Here is a 19,693-nt window from a genome sequence, read left to right as displayed (position 1 = left end):
CCTGCCACGTCCCTGTAACTCTCTTCTGCTTTTGAGCAAGTCTGGGTGTTGTTCAGCTGGAAATTAGGATGCCTTCAAACCATATTTTCCCATAGCCAACCACAGTATCCATCGGTTCACTTGCATTCAGCATGGATGCCTTGCTAATGCCACTCGGATCACAGGGGTGTGCCCGTTTTACAGCTCACTCATCCTCTAACAGCAAACCATCACATCAGTGTGGAGCCGGGAGGCCACACAGGAGGTAGGGCTCTGACCGGATCATGTATCATGAGGCTGGGTGATCAATTAATTTAGCAATAAGCCAGTGACAGCGTTATGCATTACAGTGATTTAGAGCAGCTAAGAGGGCGGTTGAGATGGGAGTCAGCTCACCACACCCAAAGCTATGGCAGAGTCTTTGTGTGTAATACCATTATGCAACCAAAACATCATCCGTGCACATCCACTGAATTTCAAAGGAAAAAGTATTGCAATGATAATTAGAAATCCTAAGACTTAGATCATCAGCATACGGAAGCATGTAGGAGACACTTGAAAATTAAAATGTACAGTTACTTTGTAATTTCCCACAAATTATCATATTACTTAGGGCCTAAATTTTAATCCAAATTAAATAATCCAATTTGCATTTTCATTTTCGCTTTCTAGTATAGGCATTCTCTGACCATAACAAAATAAAAAATGAAAAAGCTGTTTGGTGTTGCATTTTCAAAGATTTGCCTTACTGGTTGCTTAACAATACTCAAATCTTCAATTTAAAGATCAAAATGCAATACAAATTGTGTAACCTAACTTTATGCATGCATTATTTAAGTCACTGAGTTTTAATCACATTTTCTTACAATCTGAAAATGAAAACCAAAGTTAACATTGCATTTTCAAAGATCGTAGCCCGTTTTATTGTGGACAATATACAAATGTTATTTCAAATCTCATTTGCAGTGCTCTCCAAGCATATTTATGTTCATTTTCATGTTCTACCAGCCTGTCAGTCACTCTTTGAAGGAGGAACAAACAGCAAATCAGAAGTAGTACTGTCTGCAGCTTATGTTATTTTACATTACGCCAACATACATGTAAATGTGTGCTTTCATTTGTTGGAATATGCTTTTATTGTGGCAGACTGAGAGAAACACAGCTGTACTGCTCACTAGCTCACTAGATATCTTTAAAAGAAGACTAAAAACCTACCTTTTCAGTCTAGCCTTTAACTAGTTCTTATTTTATTCCACACTGTGTTGTCTTTTATTGTTTTATTTGCATCTTTTGTTTTATTTCAAAGTTCTCATCTTTAGCCTTTTCCTTTTTTAATTCCACCCTGTGCTGTTTTATTCTTTTTAATGTTTTATTTAATGTGTTTCAAATGTTCTTTTTATTGTGAAGCACTTTGAGCTGCAATTCTTGTATGAAAGGTGCTATATAAATAAAGTTTGATTATTATTATTATTATTACTGTATCATGGGAAAATGATGTCAGCCAATGAGAAGTGCTGCTGTGGGCTTGTATGAAAAGAATGAGATTGCCCCTCAGATCACTTCATCAATCATTCATTAAAATCTAGTCTAACAGTTAGATATTGCTCCAAACACTGGCTTTATCTTTATAAAATCTTTTATTAATCCTACATCTGTAACTACAAGTTCACAGCCCCTCATTCGGCTTGATCCCATGGCATGCTGTTGGTTCACTTGTGTTCCATAAACAGTGCCGTAAATATGTGGGTATGTTGTTCCTTTTCCATTTACCTGAAAATTTCCTGTTAAAAAAAAAAAAAAGAATAAACTTGCCACAAATCCTCTGATGCATGAATTGTAATTGTATTGAATTGCGCAGAGTGAAACGGTCTCCTCACTGGAAAATAGTCCCCAGGGAAACATTTGCTTTACACAGCCAATTATTGGCTCCATGGTTTATGAATGGCGACGACTTTGTTAGCAGCAGAGGCAGAGCGTTATGTTTCTTTTCAAATGTTACAAGGTAGGGATTTTGATTTTATAATCTTCAGTACCCCCACATGATTTGTAAAATGGTTTGCTGCAGTGCGAAATGTAGGGAAATTTTAGTAAATGGGCCAAACGTTCAAAACTACCGTTATGGTCCATTAACAATACAGACCAATGGTGTTTTATATTTTAGTATTTTGTCTCAGACCATGGGTGACTGTGGCTCACCCATTCACATCTTCACTTAGTCATAATGCTATAATACAAATAACAGGTTCCCTTACGAAACAAAAATATGTTGCAGTATATTGGAAAATATCATGTGATCTATTAGATAATACATTTCCATATATGGCAACTAGTCTTTATATTTCCCAATATATTGCAATATCTGAAATACGTAGTTACTTATGTATTATTCAATATATTAAAATATATTGATGCAATATATATAAATATATTAAGAAACTGAGCCTGTCTGATAAATTTTGACTTTCAATACAATGCAAGTTTTTTCTTTTTTACTTGTATTAGTGAAAAATACACAACTTTGAGAAATATTTGCCAAAAATCTGTCCGTTTTCTGTATTTGTTTGTTTGTTTATTCATTCATAAATGATGAATCAAGAGTTTTTAATAGTGGACTCCACTTTTGGGCTCCACTGTTTTACATCTAAAATACTGTATTTATTGCAGGCACATCATTGCACTAACACGTTACCTCATTCATCAAGAAGCAAGGCGCTAACATAAAGTGTTTCACGTATTTCTTCATCTTCAGCCCTATTGCGTAACATCTTGTAACACGATCCACTGGAAGCAAAGCCGAGACTGTGAAAATTGCATTAATATAGATCTTTCTCCAGGCGGGGTTCCTGTGAAGTACTTCTGATATTCCTATCATGACTATTAGGAAACCAACAGGGAATAGTTTACAGAGGCTGAGCTGTGAATGGGCTTTATTGATCTATTTTGTGGAAGAAGGGGAGTGCGATGGAGATTAAAGTATGAATGCAGAATCATAACATCCCATTGATCTTGTGGATTTTCTCTGGAGAATCTGCTCATTGAACAGTATATTTTGGTAAATATTCTCTGTGAGGAAAAATGACAAGATTCTGGCAAAAACAACTCTGTCAAACCGTGATGTTGTGGTGATGCAACATCTGGTGGTGATGCAGACTGAATGTTTTGAGGCTTGGCTCGATATAAGAAGGGAACATGGTGATACTCTCTGCTTCGCTCTGACAAGAGTGTATTCTATTCAGTTCTATTCTGCTCTGTGTGCCAAATTTTTCTTCAAAGCGAATGAAGGGAAGAGGACATGACGAGCATTTTGTACCTTTGCACTCGAAACATGCATAAATCAGTCTGCAGTCTTCCCTTTGCATTTGCACAGCATGAGCGCTTTTCTAATACTTATCTGCAATAATCTATCCAGTGTTCAGCACTACAAGCAATTAGTGCTTCAAGATAGTGAATACATTTTTTTTTTTTTAAAAAAAGTAAAAAAAAAAAAAAAAAGTAATAAAGCATATTTGACAATTTTTGGGAACATTTTTATTTGATAGTTAACAGTCCAGATGAACAGGAAAGACGACACATGACAAAGACTCTAGGCTTGATTTGAATGCAAGACATCACGGCTGGAAAGCTTGTGTGTCTGACTGAGCTGACTGAACCCCTGTAATGCTGGCACTGAGTCATTTGAATCAAAGGTGCACAAAGATTCTTTTATTTTGAAACATGTAAATTTGAAGTGTAAACATGCTGTTGCTAATGTTCAATGCTGTATAGCTGGCAAACAATACTGAACATCATTGACATAACTTTAGCTATTGAGCAATAAAGTTGTGAACTTGTACCACTGGAGCACTCAGAGGTTCTTACTCTGAATGCAACCGAAAAATATGTCTATATTACTTAATAAAGTCCTTTAAACTTGCAAAAATTCAGTTATACTGGTACAAAGTTGTGTAACACAGTTTTAAACCGAGACCATTATTTTTGTATATTCATTTCGGGCCAAATCTGTGGTCAGGCAAAGCTCCAGCTGGTCCAGAGCAGCAGCAGGGTACAGGCATATAACCCCAGAACCAGCAGGTAAACCCGGAAGAGGAAGCGGTCAACCTTTGAGCAGAGGGCCAGCCATTCAGCCTGGGCCGAGTCTTCACTCTCATCCTGGTACAAGGTTAGGCGAAGAGACACAAGCTCCCGGAGAAGCCACTCCAGCCTGCAGGGAGCGTACTGCGCCTCGTTCAGGGACACAAGATCCTCCTGCAGCGGATCCAGCTCATAACCTGATGGAGCAAGAGAAGATGGTTTGACAGGTGAACAGTCAGCATCTAAACACATGCAATTAATGCTGTCAGTCCAAACCAGCGTTGTGTCAGTCTAACTATCTGACTCTCCAGAGGCTGAATTGAGAGGTGGACTTCAAAAGTAAAGAGTATAGCTTGTAGTGCCGATGCAAAATTTAGTACATCTTTTTCACAGCAGCCATTTTGACATGAAATAGCAGGGTAAACACAGGTGTTACTAAATGAATACTGCACCCATAAGACATAATTTTTTAATCAAGAACTCACATCCCAGATGAACTTAATGACCCTATTTTAACAGTTTTATAACAGCAAAACCCTATCGAAAGTTCAGTTTATGAAGTTCACACTCGTCATGCTATGTAATCCAAGTCTCTTGCGTCCAGTTGTATGATCAGTCCCAAACACCCGTATTTGCTGAGTGCATGTTGAGTGCGTCATACAAAAATGATGGTTTTGTTCCATTGAGGTCTAACAGAGCCAGGGTCCTACTGTTGTTCATGCTGGCTCACTGGAAACAAACACTCCAGTCCTTAATGGAACAGAATCTTAATTCATGTCATTAGTAACACCTGTGCTTACCTGCTATTTCGTGTCAAAATGGCTGCTGTGAACTGAAAAATGGGACCAATCTAAGGGTATGGGATAAGAGGTGGACTTATGAGTGGTACCTGTTCAAAGTCCAGACCCAAGAAAGGGGGAAAATTCATATAGTAGGCCAATATTCAGGTGTTATTCAGTGAACAAAATAGTTCCAATATAGTCTAGTTATATCGATCAGCATTGTGATACATAATTGTTGCTGCATCCTGTTGTGGATGCTTTAAACATTTTTAGCGAGCTTTTTTTGTGGCCTAAAAAGCAAATACATGGCGTTATATTCATTTTACATGACATTTTAAATAGCTAATAATTTGGATGTTCCTCTCCAGTATGATCTGTTACTTTAAAGGCTGTTTAAGTTGTTTAAAAGTAGAACCACATTTTCCTTGTTTAAGTAGTTTTACTATAATGTTAAATGCATTTATTTGCAACACAATGTGAGGACTGGCTTGTGCACAATAACGAGGCAGGGTTTGCTGTTGGTAAGCTCAGTTATCAGACTGGCCACACATTTCATTCAGTTGTGTAAAACAAACACCAACAAATGCCAGCAGGCGTAGCACACCAACCCAACAGCACACAAAGACTCTTGGGTGTTCATGTTTGTTCGGGCAGCGTGAACTGGCCCCTCCAGCTCACCTCCAGACGGGTTGATATCGTCCAGGGTTTTGACGGAGGTGAAAGCACTCTCCGTGAAGCTGCGGCCGACGGAGCCGTACTTGTCCAGCAGGCAGGCCGACAGCGACATCTGCTTCACCTCCTTCTCACTGTGGTGCGACAGCTTCACCACCAAGATGGACTTGGCCAGGCTGAGCATCAGCAGGGCCATGCACACCACAAAGAACACACCTGGAACGAGACAGGACGACAACATAATGCTGCCTCATAATTCTTATTTGGATTTTTCATTTCACTTGGATATGAAAAACAAGATTATTATTTTTTTAACCATTCTAAAGTGGAGCTACAAAAGACAGCATCTCATTTCCACTGACGGAGACACGATATATTCACTCCTCTGGTGCACGTCAGATCACAGTCTCAGATCTGATCACTGGTGTGAAATGTTCCCTACCTACAGGAAGTCATGAATCAAAACTGAGGTACAAGTATGTCTAAAACATCAGATAACAGAACAAATGGGACTGTCCAGAGAGTTTGCACAAGAAATCAAGGGGACAGCAGCTCATTCTGGAGAAATCAACACAAGGCCAGCACAAGAAAAATATATCTAAGAAACAAACAAACAAACAAAAACTAAAAACCTGTCAGCCGTCGTACCGATGACAAACAAAAACTAAAAACCTGTCAGCCGTCGTACCGATGAGTGGGGTTTTGACAGCGGTGGCCGGCAGCTCGTCCATCAGGTTGACTCTGAAGACGGTGTAGCCCAGCAGGATGCTGATCTTAAAGGTGATGCGTGTGCCGCTGTTCAGTGGCAGATAGAAGCTGCAAACATCCACCAGCATGAGGAAGATGCTGGGGATGAGCAGACCCACCACGTACAGCAGGGGGCGCCGCCGGATCAGCACCTGAACCCAATGTGAGGAGAGAGCGCTGAGATCTTATGGAGCCAATAAGAATCAAGACAATACCTGATGTAACTGGTAGAAAAATATGTTCACATTAAAGGGACAGTTCACTCATTTTGAAAAATTTTACTGTTGTTTTACTTCCCCTCCTAGTTGTTCTGTAGGACTGTAGTGGTGCTGTCTTCCTCTCTTTGTTACTGAGGGCTGGATACTGGCTGGATGCTCCAAATGCTAACTGTTAGCCTCCTGCCATTGAAGTGGACTTCCCCCAGCTAACATTCATAAAAATAACATTTTGACTTGAGCATTAAACTTTGCTATATTTTCTATGCAACTCAGTAATGTTCCATGAAAGGTGTTTATCCACTGTATTTTATTGTTCTCATTATTTAATTAAACTAACCTAGGTTCAACCCTGCCTTATGCCATCATATGTGATAATGGCATTCTTAAATAATGCAATATTTATTTGTATTTTTTCTTTAAATTTCAGGTGTAAATATTTACACTACAAAATTTGTTTCTACTCGGATTAAATTTCAAACAAAATAACCATACTACTATTTGAGTATAATATTATGCACTCTTTACACCCCTGCATGCCAGTACCATACAAATGAGATGACAGTGGGCCTGTAATCATAGGAAATGTGTGGCATATGGTATCAGTCCACTAGCGTCTTTGCTTTATATGTACTTTTCCAGACTTGTTGTCCAATGTCACATTTTTTCAGACTTGGAAATGACCAAGTGCATTTTCCAGTCTTAGGAGACCTGTGCAGGAGCCCGCTCCATGTGACATTTTTACCTTTAGCAACAAAACTGCCACAGTGTAACAGTAGCCCAGTGAGCCATGAAATGCCCCATTACTTAAAAGCCTTGACTCTTGGAGCAGAATCAGCAGCAACCACCGTCCAACCTCCCACCCCGCTCTCCACCTGCAATGGGCTGGGGAGCCATTTTCCTCGGTGCTAACAAGAAGTCCATTGATCAGGCAGCCACTGAGACAGTCTCATTATGGTCTCTCTCTCCTGTCTATTAGTCTCTCTCTCTCTCCCTCTCCCTCTCTCTCCATCTCTTTACATGCCAGAAGCACCCTCAGCCTCATCTTTTGGCATTAGCTTGCAAGCCTGATCCATGAAGGTCGCGGCCAATTGCTTCACACTTTACAGTTACCCCGCGCAGCATGGGAGACAGTAACCCGCAGAGGGCCACAGCTTAAACCTCGCCATCGATAAGCAATCACAGTCGTCACAGTGCAGTTACACACTCGCTGGGAAACGCCGATAGATAGCATTACACCTCCAGTGAGGGAAAAAATAAAAGTGAAGAATGGGTCTGAGGAAGGCAATGAAATGGTAGATGGGTTCAGGAACAAAGATGTCACCCAAGATGAATATTGTAAAGTAATGTTGTTGCATTCAAATGCCATTAGTGACATTTTGATGTGGTGTACAAGTACAAGGCAAACATTTTCCACAACAAAAGGATGTGGAAGCAGCGATGGGAGCAGAGAGAGGTAGTGGTCTGACAGTCAAATAGCAATTCTGGCGATCTGAATTTGAATCTCAGCTCATACAAATCAGTTTTCTACTGGGAGTGAAGTGTGTAGGCTCATTTTTACATTGTTTTTTTAATCATCAATGACTCAAACCTCACTCTAACCTTAACCACGTTGTTTATGTTACCCAAACCTAACAGAAGTTTTAAGTGTTTCCAGGTGTGAGCCAATACCAGATCTTTGGCTTTAAAAAAGATGCCTGTGCTGCATTCAAATCAGTGTGAAACTTGCTGTATAAATGTTAATATAGTGGTAATTTAAAGGCAGGTAACTTACAGCACAACATTCAGGTGGTCATATTTTCAGGTAAATTGAAGCCCCCACCCCATCATGTTTTATATTTTCATGCAAATTCCATCATGTTTACATCACATCTTGTGGTGTTTGCTATGAAGTTACATGATTCAAGTTAAGAAACCAATAGAAAAGGGAGGCTTAGGTGTGTTAACCCTCCACTATACACTGCAAAAATTCAAAATCTTAGCAAGAATATTTGTCTTATTTCAAGTCAAAATGTCTTATTTCTAGTCAAAAATATCTCATTACACTTAAAATAAGACATGATCACCTCAGAAGTAACTTGTTTTTAGACAATTTGCCAGTGGAAAAAGTGAAACTTCACCTGAAACAAGTGAAAATTTGCTTGTTTCATTGGCAAAATTTGCCAGTGGAACAAGTGAAAATGAGCTTGAAACAAGTGGAAATTAGCTTGAAACAAGTGAAAATTGTCTAAAAACAGGTTATTTCTTTGGTGATCATGTCTTATTTTAAGTGTAATGCGATATTTTGACTAGAAATAAGACTTTTGACTTGAAGTAAGACAAATATTCTTGGTAAGATTTTGAGTTGTTGCACTGTACATCCATGCACATGATGGGAGGTCGGCAGGCACATACATTGAACTGGATGTGAGCGTAGTCGGTATCGCCTTGGTGGTACTGCCAGTAGTGGGACGGGATGGAGAGAAGCTCCCATTCTCCGTTGTTCATGAACTCCCGTTTATCATTAGCGATGGTGTCAGCATTCCTCCACAGAGCCAGGTCTATTTCCTTCACTAAAGGGAAGAGATAATGAGGAGTGTCCAAAGAAACATGGAAAGGATCAGGAAATAACATGAAAGACAATAAATATCTGCTTTAACTGTGTCTGAATTTCTCATTGTTTTCAGATATTGACTTTGTGTAGTTGTTTTGGAGAGTAGATTGGAGTTTACCCGCTTTATTTAAAAGGTTAGTTCACCCATTTTAAAAATATGATATTACTATCTTCGAGCCAGATGGTGTAAAACTCCCTCGCCCTCCAGAGAACAAAAAACATTGGTGTTTCCACTCTTGCACCAACAGCCTTGCAGTCTCGTCCCGTCCGTCCACGCCAGTGGGAAGTAGGAAGCGAGTGGTTAAAGTCTGCACACCTGGCACTAATTACTGCAGGACTTGGTACCATGGGTTTTTTTTTTTTTTTTTTTTTTTAATTTGGACGCCACTTGTATGTTGTGTGCTTTAACTGCCTTGTACTGAGAGCTCAGTTTTTGCAGTTTCTGGAGACCTGTCTGCTGCCAGTTCTCTCGCTATATGACACATAACATCCTCATTTCGGCAAACACTGTTGATTTGACGTTGGACATTGTCCTCTAATGTCCTCCTTTGACGAGGACTGCAGATTGTTCTCCATTTTTCTCCCCTCTGTTATTTTTCTGCTACAAAAGTGAGCTGCTGTGCTGACATCTGGACTTATCAGCTGGCACCGTCTACCCATTTATGAGCCTTAACTCTGCCTCAGACTGCAGCTAGCCCTGTCTGGCCATTACCATCTGGAAACTGGCCTGGCAGCCCCACCGAGGTACCATCAAAGACTGGAAATGACAATGGAAATGCAAATATCCTACCTCCCTTAAAAAAGTGGGTAAACTCTTATCTCCTCTGTAAATAAAATGCTGTGTAACCTTGGTTTACACGCCACAAGATTACAACCCATCTAAACAATCTGTCTACAATCCCATTAAAGGCAGGAGGAGGACCTGAGTGAAGCCAGCTGCGGAAGGTGAGGGTGCAGTTCTGCTTGTCAAACGGAAAGGCGTACATCTCCAGGTTGCAGGCCAACACCGCCTGGATGGGCCTGTAGTTCTTCACCGAGCCGGAGGAGTTGACATAGACGTAAGGGATTGGAGGGGATTTCCCCTCATCCACGCTGGGAAACGGACATGCACGAGAGAAGAGAAGAGGTAAGATGAGATGTGGACAGCAGGGCAGAATATGAGACCGGCTAACCTCTGGGGAGTCAACATGTCTGCACTTGAGAGAGGATTGGGAAATGTGAAGGTGCGCTGCGTAATGTAGCCCCGTCCTTTGAAAGATGGGAGGTTTACATAACATTTGGGGGACACTTTGATCCAAAACACCCGGTGGCTCCATGAGTTTGCAAATGTCACGTGACCCCAGTGGAAGTCAGGATGAGACACAGAGCTAAAATGGAGTAGAACAGTCATTGCACTGTTTGTCATAGTCATTTTGCCTTGTACAGAATTAAATGGCAATTATTTCTAGTTGTTACAGTAACAATGTAAATCACTAAGACTCACAGTACTTAACTCACAGTACAGAAATTAAACTACTTAAACTAAACTACTTAACTCACAGTACAGAAATTACTACAAGTACTGTGAACATTTGAATGCGTGTGTCCTGCTGTGATACACAAGCAGTTTCACAGCTGCGAGACAATCGACTGACATTAGTCACAAGATTAACACAACATTATCAAAGATTTGGCTTCTCCTGTGGCTCCTCCAGTCAACATCTGCAAACTAGCACCATCAAACAGACCTTTTACTTTCTCTAACTTCTTAAAAGCTCTAAGATATTATAGTTTTCCTGAACTTTAGTGGAGAAAAAGACGTTTGAAAAGGCTAACAAACCCCAGGTGAGATGGAGATTAACCCACCTATAATGATAACCAATTATAACCACTTCTACTCACCTGTGCAAAGACATTAAAGCCTTTGATCTAACCTAAATAAAGTGCATTGTAACCCTATCACCTGGTAACCTCACAGGCACAGCACATTTAAAGTCCTCTTCCACTCAAAACTGTGTTTTTCTCATGTTTATCTCCCCTGCAATGTCTGACCATGACTTTATTTATATAGCAGCTTTCATACAGGGGGTGTAACTTAAAGTGCTGTACAATAAAGTGAGAAAACTAGAATATCAAGCAGGCAATTTAAAACAAGTGCAAATACTATGTGATAAAACCGTGCAATCAATTGAAACATAAAGAGTAGAGGCAGTGAAACAAACGTCAATTAGACATATAAAAGATGTAGGTAAAATATATTAAGATATAGAAACAGTAAAATATGCAGAAACAGAGGAAGACAAACATGTGGAGGATATAAAACAAGGGATATAAAATCAATAAATATGTAAAAGAATAGAATAAGAGAATAAAACAAAGGAAGTATGACAGTTAGTCAAAAGTAATGTTGAATAACTTTCAATTGTCACATCAGCCTGCATCTCTTACAGCTTCGGGCAGGGAGTTCCATAATTTTGGTGCCGAGTTAAAAAAAAAAAAAAAGGCTGACATGTTGAGGTTAAATAAAATAAATAAATGTGCTAAAAAAGTCTGGATTCAATCAGAGTGTGTTCATTAGAAGCAGCAAGCCATGCTTATACAGAGGAGGAATGTGAGATCTTAGCATTAAAAAAATAAAAGTAATAAATAAACAATACTCAATATTTGTGCAATTTGCAACAATCAGAGGAGCATGAGAAAACGAGAAAGACATGCTTAGAAAACCAAACACTGTCCAAATATATTCACTTCACTTTGTGCATGAAGATGTTGTCCATAACACTTTAGTTCTATGTCCAACCCATGCACTGGAAAGGAGCACCAGATGAAACTCCTGCTCTCGGAAGGGGGAAATTCAAATGATTTCTCACAATTCACTGACGATAACATCAGGTATCCAGATGGCATCAGATGACAATGAGATCTCAGTGATTCCATCAAACTCCTCTGGGTCCCAAACCAGGAACTCATCCGTCCAGATCTGCAAACAAAGAGAGGAAGCACAAAATGACATCCTTTATAGACGAGGACATACAAGCAAAAACCAAACTGAACCGTTTCTTTGAAAGACCGATCGATTCTTTGATTTATGCCTGTCAGTTTTCAATCACTTGCTGCAGACTTTAGCAGCTGTGTTTGTGCTGAAGATGAGAGTTAGATGAGAAGACTGGCCACTACATAAATGAACTTTAACTGGACAGTGTTCACCCTGATTGAATTCAACAGCTCGTTATCCGTTCACACTGTAAACAGTATAGGGCAGCCACACAGAGGAATTCACAAATTAGGAGGCTAATTAGAGATATTTAATTAGAATATGGATTCTGTGGAAGGGAACGATTGTTGGTTTCCATTTGCTGTACAATGAGAAGAGGCAGATTTAAAATATTGTAAGTCAGATGTGACCTACCTGTCTGTACCAGATGCTTGTGGTAATGCTCTGGGTCTTTCCATCCTGGGAAAAAGTGAATATTTCAGTGTCACTTAAAAAGGAAATGCATATATTTATAATGAAGCATCATAAGTGCTTTGCCTTGAAGGTGCATTAATATATAATTGTTAAACTGTGTGATTTATGAGTATAATTTCTGCAAGCAAATGAGACCATAGTGGAGATGATTAGCAGCCTGATGACTTGAAATTTGCTGCAAACTTCATCACTTTTAAGAGAGCGTCCAAATTCCATTAAATCAACAACAAATCTCTACTTATATTCCTTCTATTGTTTTTATTTTTATTATTTTATTTTAATTTCAATTTTAACCTCTTATTTTTACAAAAGGCCTTCTAGGAACAGGTGTTGCAAATTAGCATCGAGCACAAACACTACGATATTCGCATCAGATCGCTGTTTTCAGTTTGTCTATACATTGTATAGGTCCCAGTCAAATAAACTGCATTTCCCATATTCCAAGTTGACTCAGGTGTTTTCATCCTGAAGGTGTTGGAGATGCTGGGATTGATATTTCAGTTGCATTTTTTTTCCCATTGTGTGTCGTCGTCCCAGCCAAACTACTGTCACGCCGAATTATGTCAACAGACCTTTTCCACAGCGGCCATTTTGAACTGAAATAGCAGGGTAAACACAGGTGTTACTAATGACATTAACTGTGTTCCCGTGAGGCGGCATGAACAGCAGCAGGAACCGGGCTCTGCTTGACCTAAACAGAGCAGAAACTTAATTAATGTCATAAGTAACACCTGTGTTTACCTGCTATGTCAAAATGGCTGCTATGGGAAAAGTCTGTTATATAAGGTGTGTGTCACGTTGTGAGTGATGTTACAGACACTTTGAGATCCTATTTGAGAGTCCAGATGAAACGCATCTGTACAAATCTGACTGGAATCGCATTTCAAACCAACTCCAAATGTAGTTTGGATCGGATTTGCAAAAATGTGTCCAGACTTTAAAAAAAAATAAATCTGGATATGACAAAAAAATGGATTTTGGCCTGGCCGTCTGAACAAGGCCTAAGATTTGTTTTTGCGCACACCCCCTGTGATGCAGAATAAAACAGGGAAAATAGTGGACACTTGGAGCTGCAGTGTGCACGAAGCCCTGGAGAGCCTAGAAGAGTTTGCGTACCACGTCGAGGATGGACTGCAGTATGAGGTCGATGTAGACCGTGGTGGGACTGGTCCAGTTGTGGACGGGTCGAACCCCGTGGTCGTAGTTCCTCAGCAGGGTTCTGGTCAGCTGGTTCAGAGCTGACCTTTTGGGCTTCTCGGGCAAACTTTCAACTAAATAGACTAAGAGGAAGAGGGATGTATGAATTATTATTTTATTTTGCAATACAATACACACTGAAAATACACACGGGTATGTACTAGAGGGTGAATTCTTTTAGACAGTGATTTTAGGGAAATGAAAGGTTTTGCTAAAATATTTTATTGTTTGTATTTTGTAGGATGTGATGCTTTATGCCCCTGCTTTTCCTCACCCACATCATTTTCTTTTCCTACATGGCTGGTTATATGCACATGTGGCTGAGAGTCCCATGAAATTTGACAGTACAGTATGGAAGTTGAACATTACACGGTGATTTGCTTGCGATAGAGTTATCTGAATTTTCTCATAGGAAGGTAGGTAGGTAGGTACTTTATTAATCCCGGGGGGAAATTCAAGAAACATAACATTGGGCGGTGAGACATGATACAAAGTCTGAAGTAGCTCAAACATCCTAACATAACAATATCATCCATTGCAGAGTCATAAAGGCCAAAAAATCAAACTATTAGCAAAAATCAATAAAAAAAATTAATAACACACACTCAAAAAAAAATAAAATAAATAAATAAATAAAAATAAGATTGCACAGTGATCTGAATAATAAATACAGCAGTAAATATGACATTAACTGCAAGGTGAGTTAGAAACTGTCACATAAGTAAAACATTTGGAAAATTAAAAGGAAATGTCACACAAAGCTCCGTAAAATTGAAACAATACACTGGAAATGTAATTAAATCTCATTGAAGGATACTTTTTTTTTTCTTTGAGCACAGTGTCGAGGAAAGTGTTTGAATGTTTTTTAGTATTTATAATTCATATCATCGAGAAAATAGGCTACCGTTGTCTTATAGTTTGTTTAGCCAAAGCCAATAAATAAACAGATAAATAAATAAAATTTGAGCATCTTACCTGACATCAGTAGCATCAGCCAAATTAGAGACATCACTGTTGGGTGTCTAAAGGTTAAGTTCCCAGGTTTTTAGTGTTTTCCAGCTCTCACATCTAAAAATCTGCTCTGATTTAACAAAAAATATCCACAATTTTAAAGTAAGAGTAAAACACAGAGGCACTATGTAGGGGCTGAAGTATGAACACGGCACTGTTTGAAAGTTTAGGTATGCCGATATTGATTTTCCATCGCTGGGGAAAGGTGATACACATCGTAATGAACAAAGCCGGAGAGAAGCATCCCTGGAGGTTTGAGCTCTGCCGGTTCATTGTCTCATTACGATCAGCAACAGTAAGTCATGCTATTGCTCGCTTCTCATTGTAAAGGTGTATTCAAATCAAAATGAACAAAATGAAGCACATGCCTTCTGCCAGTATTAAACTCTGTATCTCTGTGAACTCCTGCATGTTCCGGGTACTTGCTGGTTAAAGTTATAGTGATTGTGGCTTGAGAATATGCATCATGAGCAAAAATGAAGTAACAATAAGATAACAGTGTAAAAAAGTTCATAAATCCATGCAGGTCCCACTCAAAAGGAAAAATAAAATGAAACTAAAAAATATCAGGAGGTTGTAAAATACCTGTCGAAGTAAATTCAAAATAAAATTTGATATAAAAGTTTGATATAAGTTATTATCATCATGTTGGACCAGCATTTAATCTGTATAGATTTGAATTTTTGTTGAGTTATAGAATCTAGAAATATACAAATTCCCTTTATTATTAAAAAAAAAATGAATATTTTAAAAACTTAGGTCACTGAGGATTTTTTTATTGGAAAGTGTAGTCTGTAGTATTTTTTTTTTTAAAAATCCTAACCTCCTGAAATAAATAAGAAAAAATAAATTAATTAGAAACATTTGACTAGACCAAGAAAAAGTCAAGGAAAAGTGTGTGTATTTATTTATTTTTTTTAAGTAAATAATATTATTAGTAAAGTAAATAATATTTAGATAATATTTTTGAAAATATATTTTTTAGACGCCTTCCAAGGAAAAAAATGCATCTTTATAGGTCAAAGTAGATTTTTTTTTTTAAATATATATTTGTTAGAAAAAAAGGGGAACTTTAATCAGACGGCTAAATAAAACATGTCAAAATAAGGTTCAAGACAGACAGACAGACAGATACATACATACATACATACATAGAATTATATGCTTAATAATGTTAATGTGCAATTATTAAAATAAGAGTGGAGGCTCAGACTGTGTTGTCAGTCACGTCACAGGAGCGTGCACGTTGCGGTGCGGCGCGGACGTCTCTTGACAGGTGCGCGCGCCGGACGCTGGTGGCTCGCGGTGTTTGACAGATGGAGTTGGTGTGACTCTGAGTCAGGGCTGCAGGCGTCTGGGGGAAACAACTACACCAAAAGCCACGGCTTCGTCTGCCATGAGAGTCGAACAGACAGAAAATGAGGATAAATCCACGGTTTCGGTGAGCGCTAAGGAGTGGAGCCGCTATTAACCCAAAGAGTGACATGTTTGCGTCTGAACAGCCAAACTAACCTCAACCCCTGCGACATGTCCGCCAGCCTTCACTAAAACATTTGGCATTTTTAAGTTTCTTTGAGTATCGTTAGATGTACGCAGTGGACTGAACCTGAATGTAGATATTTTCTGTTTTATTAGGGGCCACTTGTCAGTTCGGCGGATATCTATTGACACCAGACAGCTTTTACAACAAAATATACCAACTTGAAGAATTGGTGTTCTCTCTGTCTTCTCCCTTAAAAACACCCAGGTTGATGGTTGCGAGCGAAATTAATAAAAGGCATGAAAGAAGATATGATTCAGACCATGTTTCTTATACTATTCTTGATAAGCAAGGCAGCAGGTCACTTGTCTGGGATCAACTAACCTGCCGGCACTCTGATATTAACAAATTAATAAAACACACCTTATATTCACACCTGAGCAAACCTACCCAAATCCAGGGTTTTCTCCAGAGTGTAAAATTAACTTGAATCAGTATTTTGCTCATCAGCTTCAACTAATTGATTATACCAGTGCCAAACTAAGCCTAGAAGTTGATGGACTGAATAAAATAGCTTTGGTGGACATAAGATTGTGTCATTTCTCATGTGGAAAAAATCTGTGACGGCATGCATCCAGTTTGTGGGCCTCTGATATTGACGGAAGAAATGTTTGTGAGTGAGTGAGTGAGTGAGTGAGTGAGTGAGCGAAACACCCACTGCCTTTGTCAGTCAAGTCTGGTGACACGCTGAGTGGAATGATAAACAGCAGCCTGTGCTATCCATGTCAGCGGCCGAAAATAGAGGCTCGGCAAGAGGGTCTCAGATAGCCCCCGGTCTCCATATAAGTCTGCTCAGATTGCTTTTGGCTGTGTGTGTGTCGGGGGGATGGGCTGGGTGTGTGTCTGTGCTAGTCTGTCTCTCTGTACACTGTTGTGTATATTTCCCTGGACACATCCTCTATGTGTGTGTGTGTGTGTGTGTGTGTGTGTGTGTGTGTGTGTCATACCCTGACCCGTCCACCTGCTGTTGGGGTTGCAGACTTTATATAGCATCTTTCACTCAGCAGGCCAATGTTCTTTTTGTACTTGATGTGTCTTTGAGGTCAAAGCAGTTGCAGGACTTGCTGTGAGATTGTCCTTGTGACATTGTGGTACTTGTCCTTGTGTGCAATTGAATGCATCCTTCACTTTCCATTTCTGTTCTCCTTATAATATTATTTTATTCTCACAGCAACAGTTAACATGTCAGCCAACACCAATCTGTTCTCTGGACCAATCAGCAGCAAAATTAATTATATAGCCTGCAATGAATCTGCAGTTGTTACCCAATCGCAGTAACACTGCCTCTTCATATGATACTGTCTCTCTTTGCCATATTAAAGGGATAGGTCACCCATTTTTATTATTATTTTTTAAATTATTTTACTTCCCCTCCTAGCTGTTCTGTAACACAGTAGTGCTGCTCTCTTCCTCTCATTGTTACTGAGTGCTGGATACTGGCTGGATGCTCCAAATGCTAACTGTTAGCCTTCTGTCATTAAGGTGGACTTCCCCCGGCTAAAATCCTTAAAAATCACAGTGATTTTTTTTTTTTCAAAATGAGTGAACTATCCCTTTAAGAAATTGTCTTAAAATTGTATTATATCCAGGATGTGAAACGTGACCGTGTTCAATTTTTTCTCTCCATAGAGCCAAATGCTTATCAACCAGCTGAGGGAGATCACCGGCATCCAAGACACACACATCCTCTGCAGAGCTCTGAATGTAAGCAACAATAGTCAATAACATTTACAATCTTGTGGCTCTGATCACTATGAAAAAATATAAACAAATTCACTCTTCAGTCAACTTATGGTTGTGCCATGAGACAGTAGATGGTTTCAGCGCTGTTTTCAGTTTTTTCTTGGAGTTTCAGCGCTCTGTTTTAGTGTGAATATTTAGTACAGTCTACCATAGCAAAACGATGCAGCTCTGCTATTCTGAACACAAAGTAATAAAACCACAGCCAGTCTTGTTGTTGCACAATGATAAGTTGATGAAAGAGTATGTTTGCTAAAAGTCGATGTATTCCTTTTAATGTATAGTCTGTATGGACAGTAAAAATGTCTTTATATGAATCTTGTGTTACCTGAAAATGATCAGAGATAACAGAAACAGCACCGTAACACAAACCTGAAAGGGCCCCTATCCTGCAGCATAAAGCCGGCGATTTCAACATCCTTCATCGTGAGGATACTTAAACATAGATTATTACAAACTATAAAGTGTCTAGGGAGAGACGATAATGTAAGAACGTCATTGGCATCGGCTGATATTGGCTTTAAAATGGAATATCAGTATCGGCACCAGAAGGTTTCTGCCGATATGAGAAATACATCAAATCTTCCCTGGTTGTGTCTGTTGTGTGGTTTGTCTCAAAGAGCATCATCCAGGCCTGTTTCAGTGGGATGAATCTTACAGTTTTGTTTGAAAGAAAATGTTACATAAAAAATAAATATGACATGTTTTACATCACCTTAGGAGAGGTAGTTTCCTTATTTTGCCCAGTGAATGTTTACATTTTGAAAAACATTGTGCATCTGCCAGTGGGCCTTCACAGTAAGAGCAGGCATAAGGAAATGTTAATTCCAATACAGCAATTAGCCTAGGTGGAAGAAAATATGTGTACATATCGACATCGGCCAAAAGAGATGGAAAATATCAGCATATCGGATATCGCCAAAAGAAAATCCAATGTCGTGCATCCCTAAAAGTGTTGCAAGAGCTGTAAAGGTGCTGATGTATCAATTGTGATTACTCACCTTAGCAATAGGATGATAGTATCTGTTTCTTTTTTTTTTTTTTTTTAGATTATTTTTGGGGCATTTCTGCTTTATTAGACAGTCACAGACACAGAAAAGACAGGGCAGAGAGAGGGGATGACATGCAGCAAAAGGTCTAGGGATTATTTTCAGTGCTCAGGGTGGCCAGACCTGACAGTGTCTCCCACGCCTTGGTGCTTCTCAGATATGTTATAATTAGTTTTATTTTTGAGAAGGGTCTTTCTGCGCTTGCCACACTCACAGGTAGAGTAAGAAATAGTTTGGCAGACTTGGTAATAAGAAGTGGTGTTCACCCCTGAAGAAAATTTTGGACCAGTAAAGATTTTTACAACAATATTGGCTCTGAAAATACAGATAATATCATGATGCACATCCTGTTAATTGCATTTTTTTTTTTTTTTTTTTTACAGCAGTCAACGAGTTATTAAGGTTAAAACCTCATCAGCATCACTAAAAGTAACACTTATAAAAATGCATTACCTTATCAGTGGCAAATACCACTGTTTGAGATTCAAAACAGGCCACATACGTGATTTGGGTAGATCTGTTTTTTTTTGTTTGTTTTTTTTTAAGGTGAGACCTCTGACTCTCAAGTTTCATCTCACTTTACTCACACAAATTTGATGGCTTGACTTAAAAAATAAGAAATTGACATTGCATCATTTAAATAAGTCTA

General features: G+C 39.0%; 2 protein-coding genes across 2 annotated transcripts in view; one reads left to right on the top strand and one right to left on the bottom strand.

Annotated features, from left to right (window-relative positions):
* Positions 1–3,484: 3,484 nt before the first annotated feature.
* htr3b (5-hydroxytryptamine (serotonin) receptor 3B) lies at positions 3,485–14,686 on the bottom strand. The gene is made up of 9 exons (XM_030068130.1): positions 14,680–14,686; positions 13,624–13,787; positions 12,448–12,492; positions 11,909–12,018; positions 9,982–10,151; positions 8,861–9,018; positions 6,193–6,403; positions 5,511–5,720; positions 3,485–4,247 (listed from the first exon to the last, which is right to left on the bottom strand). The coding sequence occupies exons 1-9, from the start codon at positions 14,684–14,686 to the stop codon at positions 3,985–3,987; spliced, it is 1,338 nt and encodes a 445-aa protein (XP_029923990.1). The 3' UTR covers positions 3,485–3,984.
* A 1,352-nt stretch (positions 14,687–16,038) lies between these two features.
* Positions 16,039–19,693, top strand: part of usp28 (ubiquitin specific peptidase 28) — a 30,410-nt gene continuing 26,755 nt past the window's right edge. The window contains exons 1-2 of the mRNA XM_030069529.1: positions 16,039–16,156; positions 17,885–17,959. Of these exons, the coding sequence (XP_029925389.1) occupies positions 16,112–16,156; positions 17,885–17,959 (120 nt within the window). The 5' untranslated portion in view covers positions 16,039–16,111. The remainder of the gene's footprint in view (positions 16,157–17,884; positions 17,960–19,693) is intronic.

This window comes from Myripristis murdjan, chromosome 14 (genome assembly GCF_902150065.1).
Source record: "Myripristis murdjan chromosome 14, fMyrMur1.1, whole genome shotgun sequence".
Taxonomy (NCBI): Eukaryota; Metazoa; Chordata; class Actinopteri; order Holocentriformes; family Holocentridae; genus Myripristis; species Myripristis murdjan.
The sequence above is the reverse complement of the archived record's forward strand: the minus strand, read 5'-3'. Positions and strand labels throughout refer to the sequence as shown.

Coding starts and splice junctions, on each gene's coding strand:
- htr3b (XM_030068130.1), bottom strand. Junction 12,493..13,623: donor TGCAGTCCATCCTCGACGTG/GTACGCAAACTC, acceptor ACTTTTTCCCAG/GATGGAAAGACCCAGAGCAT. Junction 12,019..12,447: donor CAAGCATCTGGTACAGACAG/GTAGGTCACATC, acceptor CTTTGTTTGCAG/ATCTGGACGGATGAGTTCCT.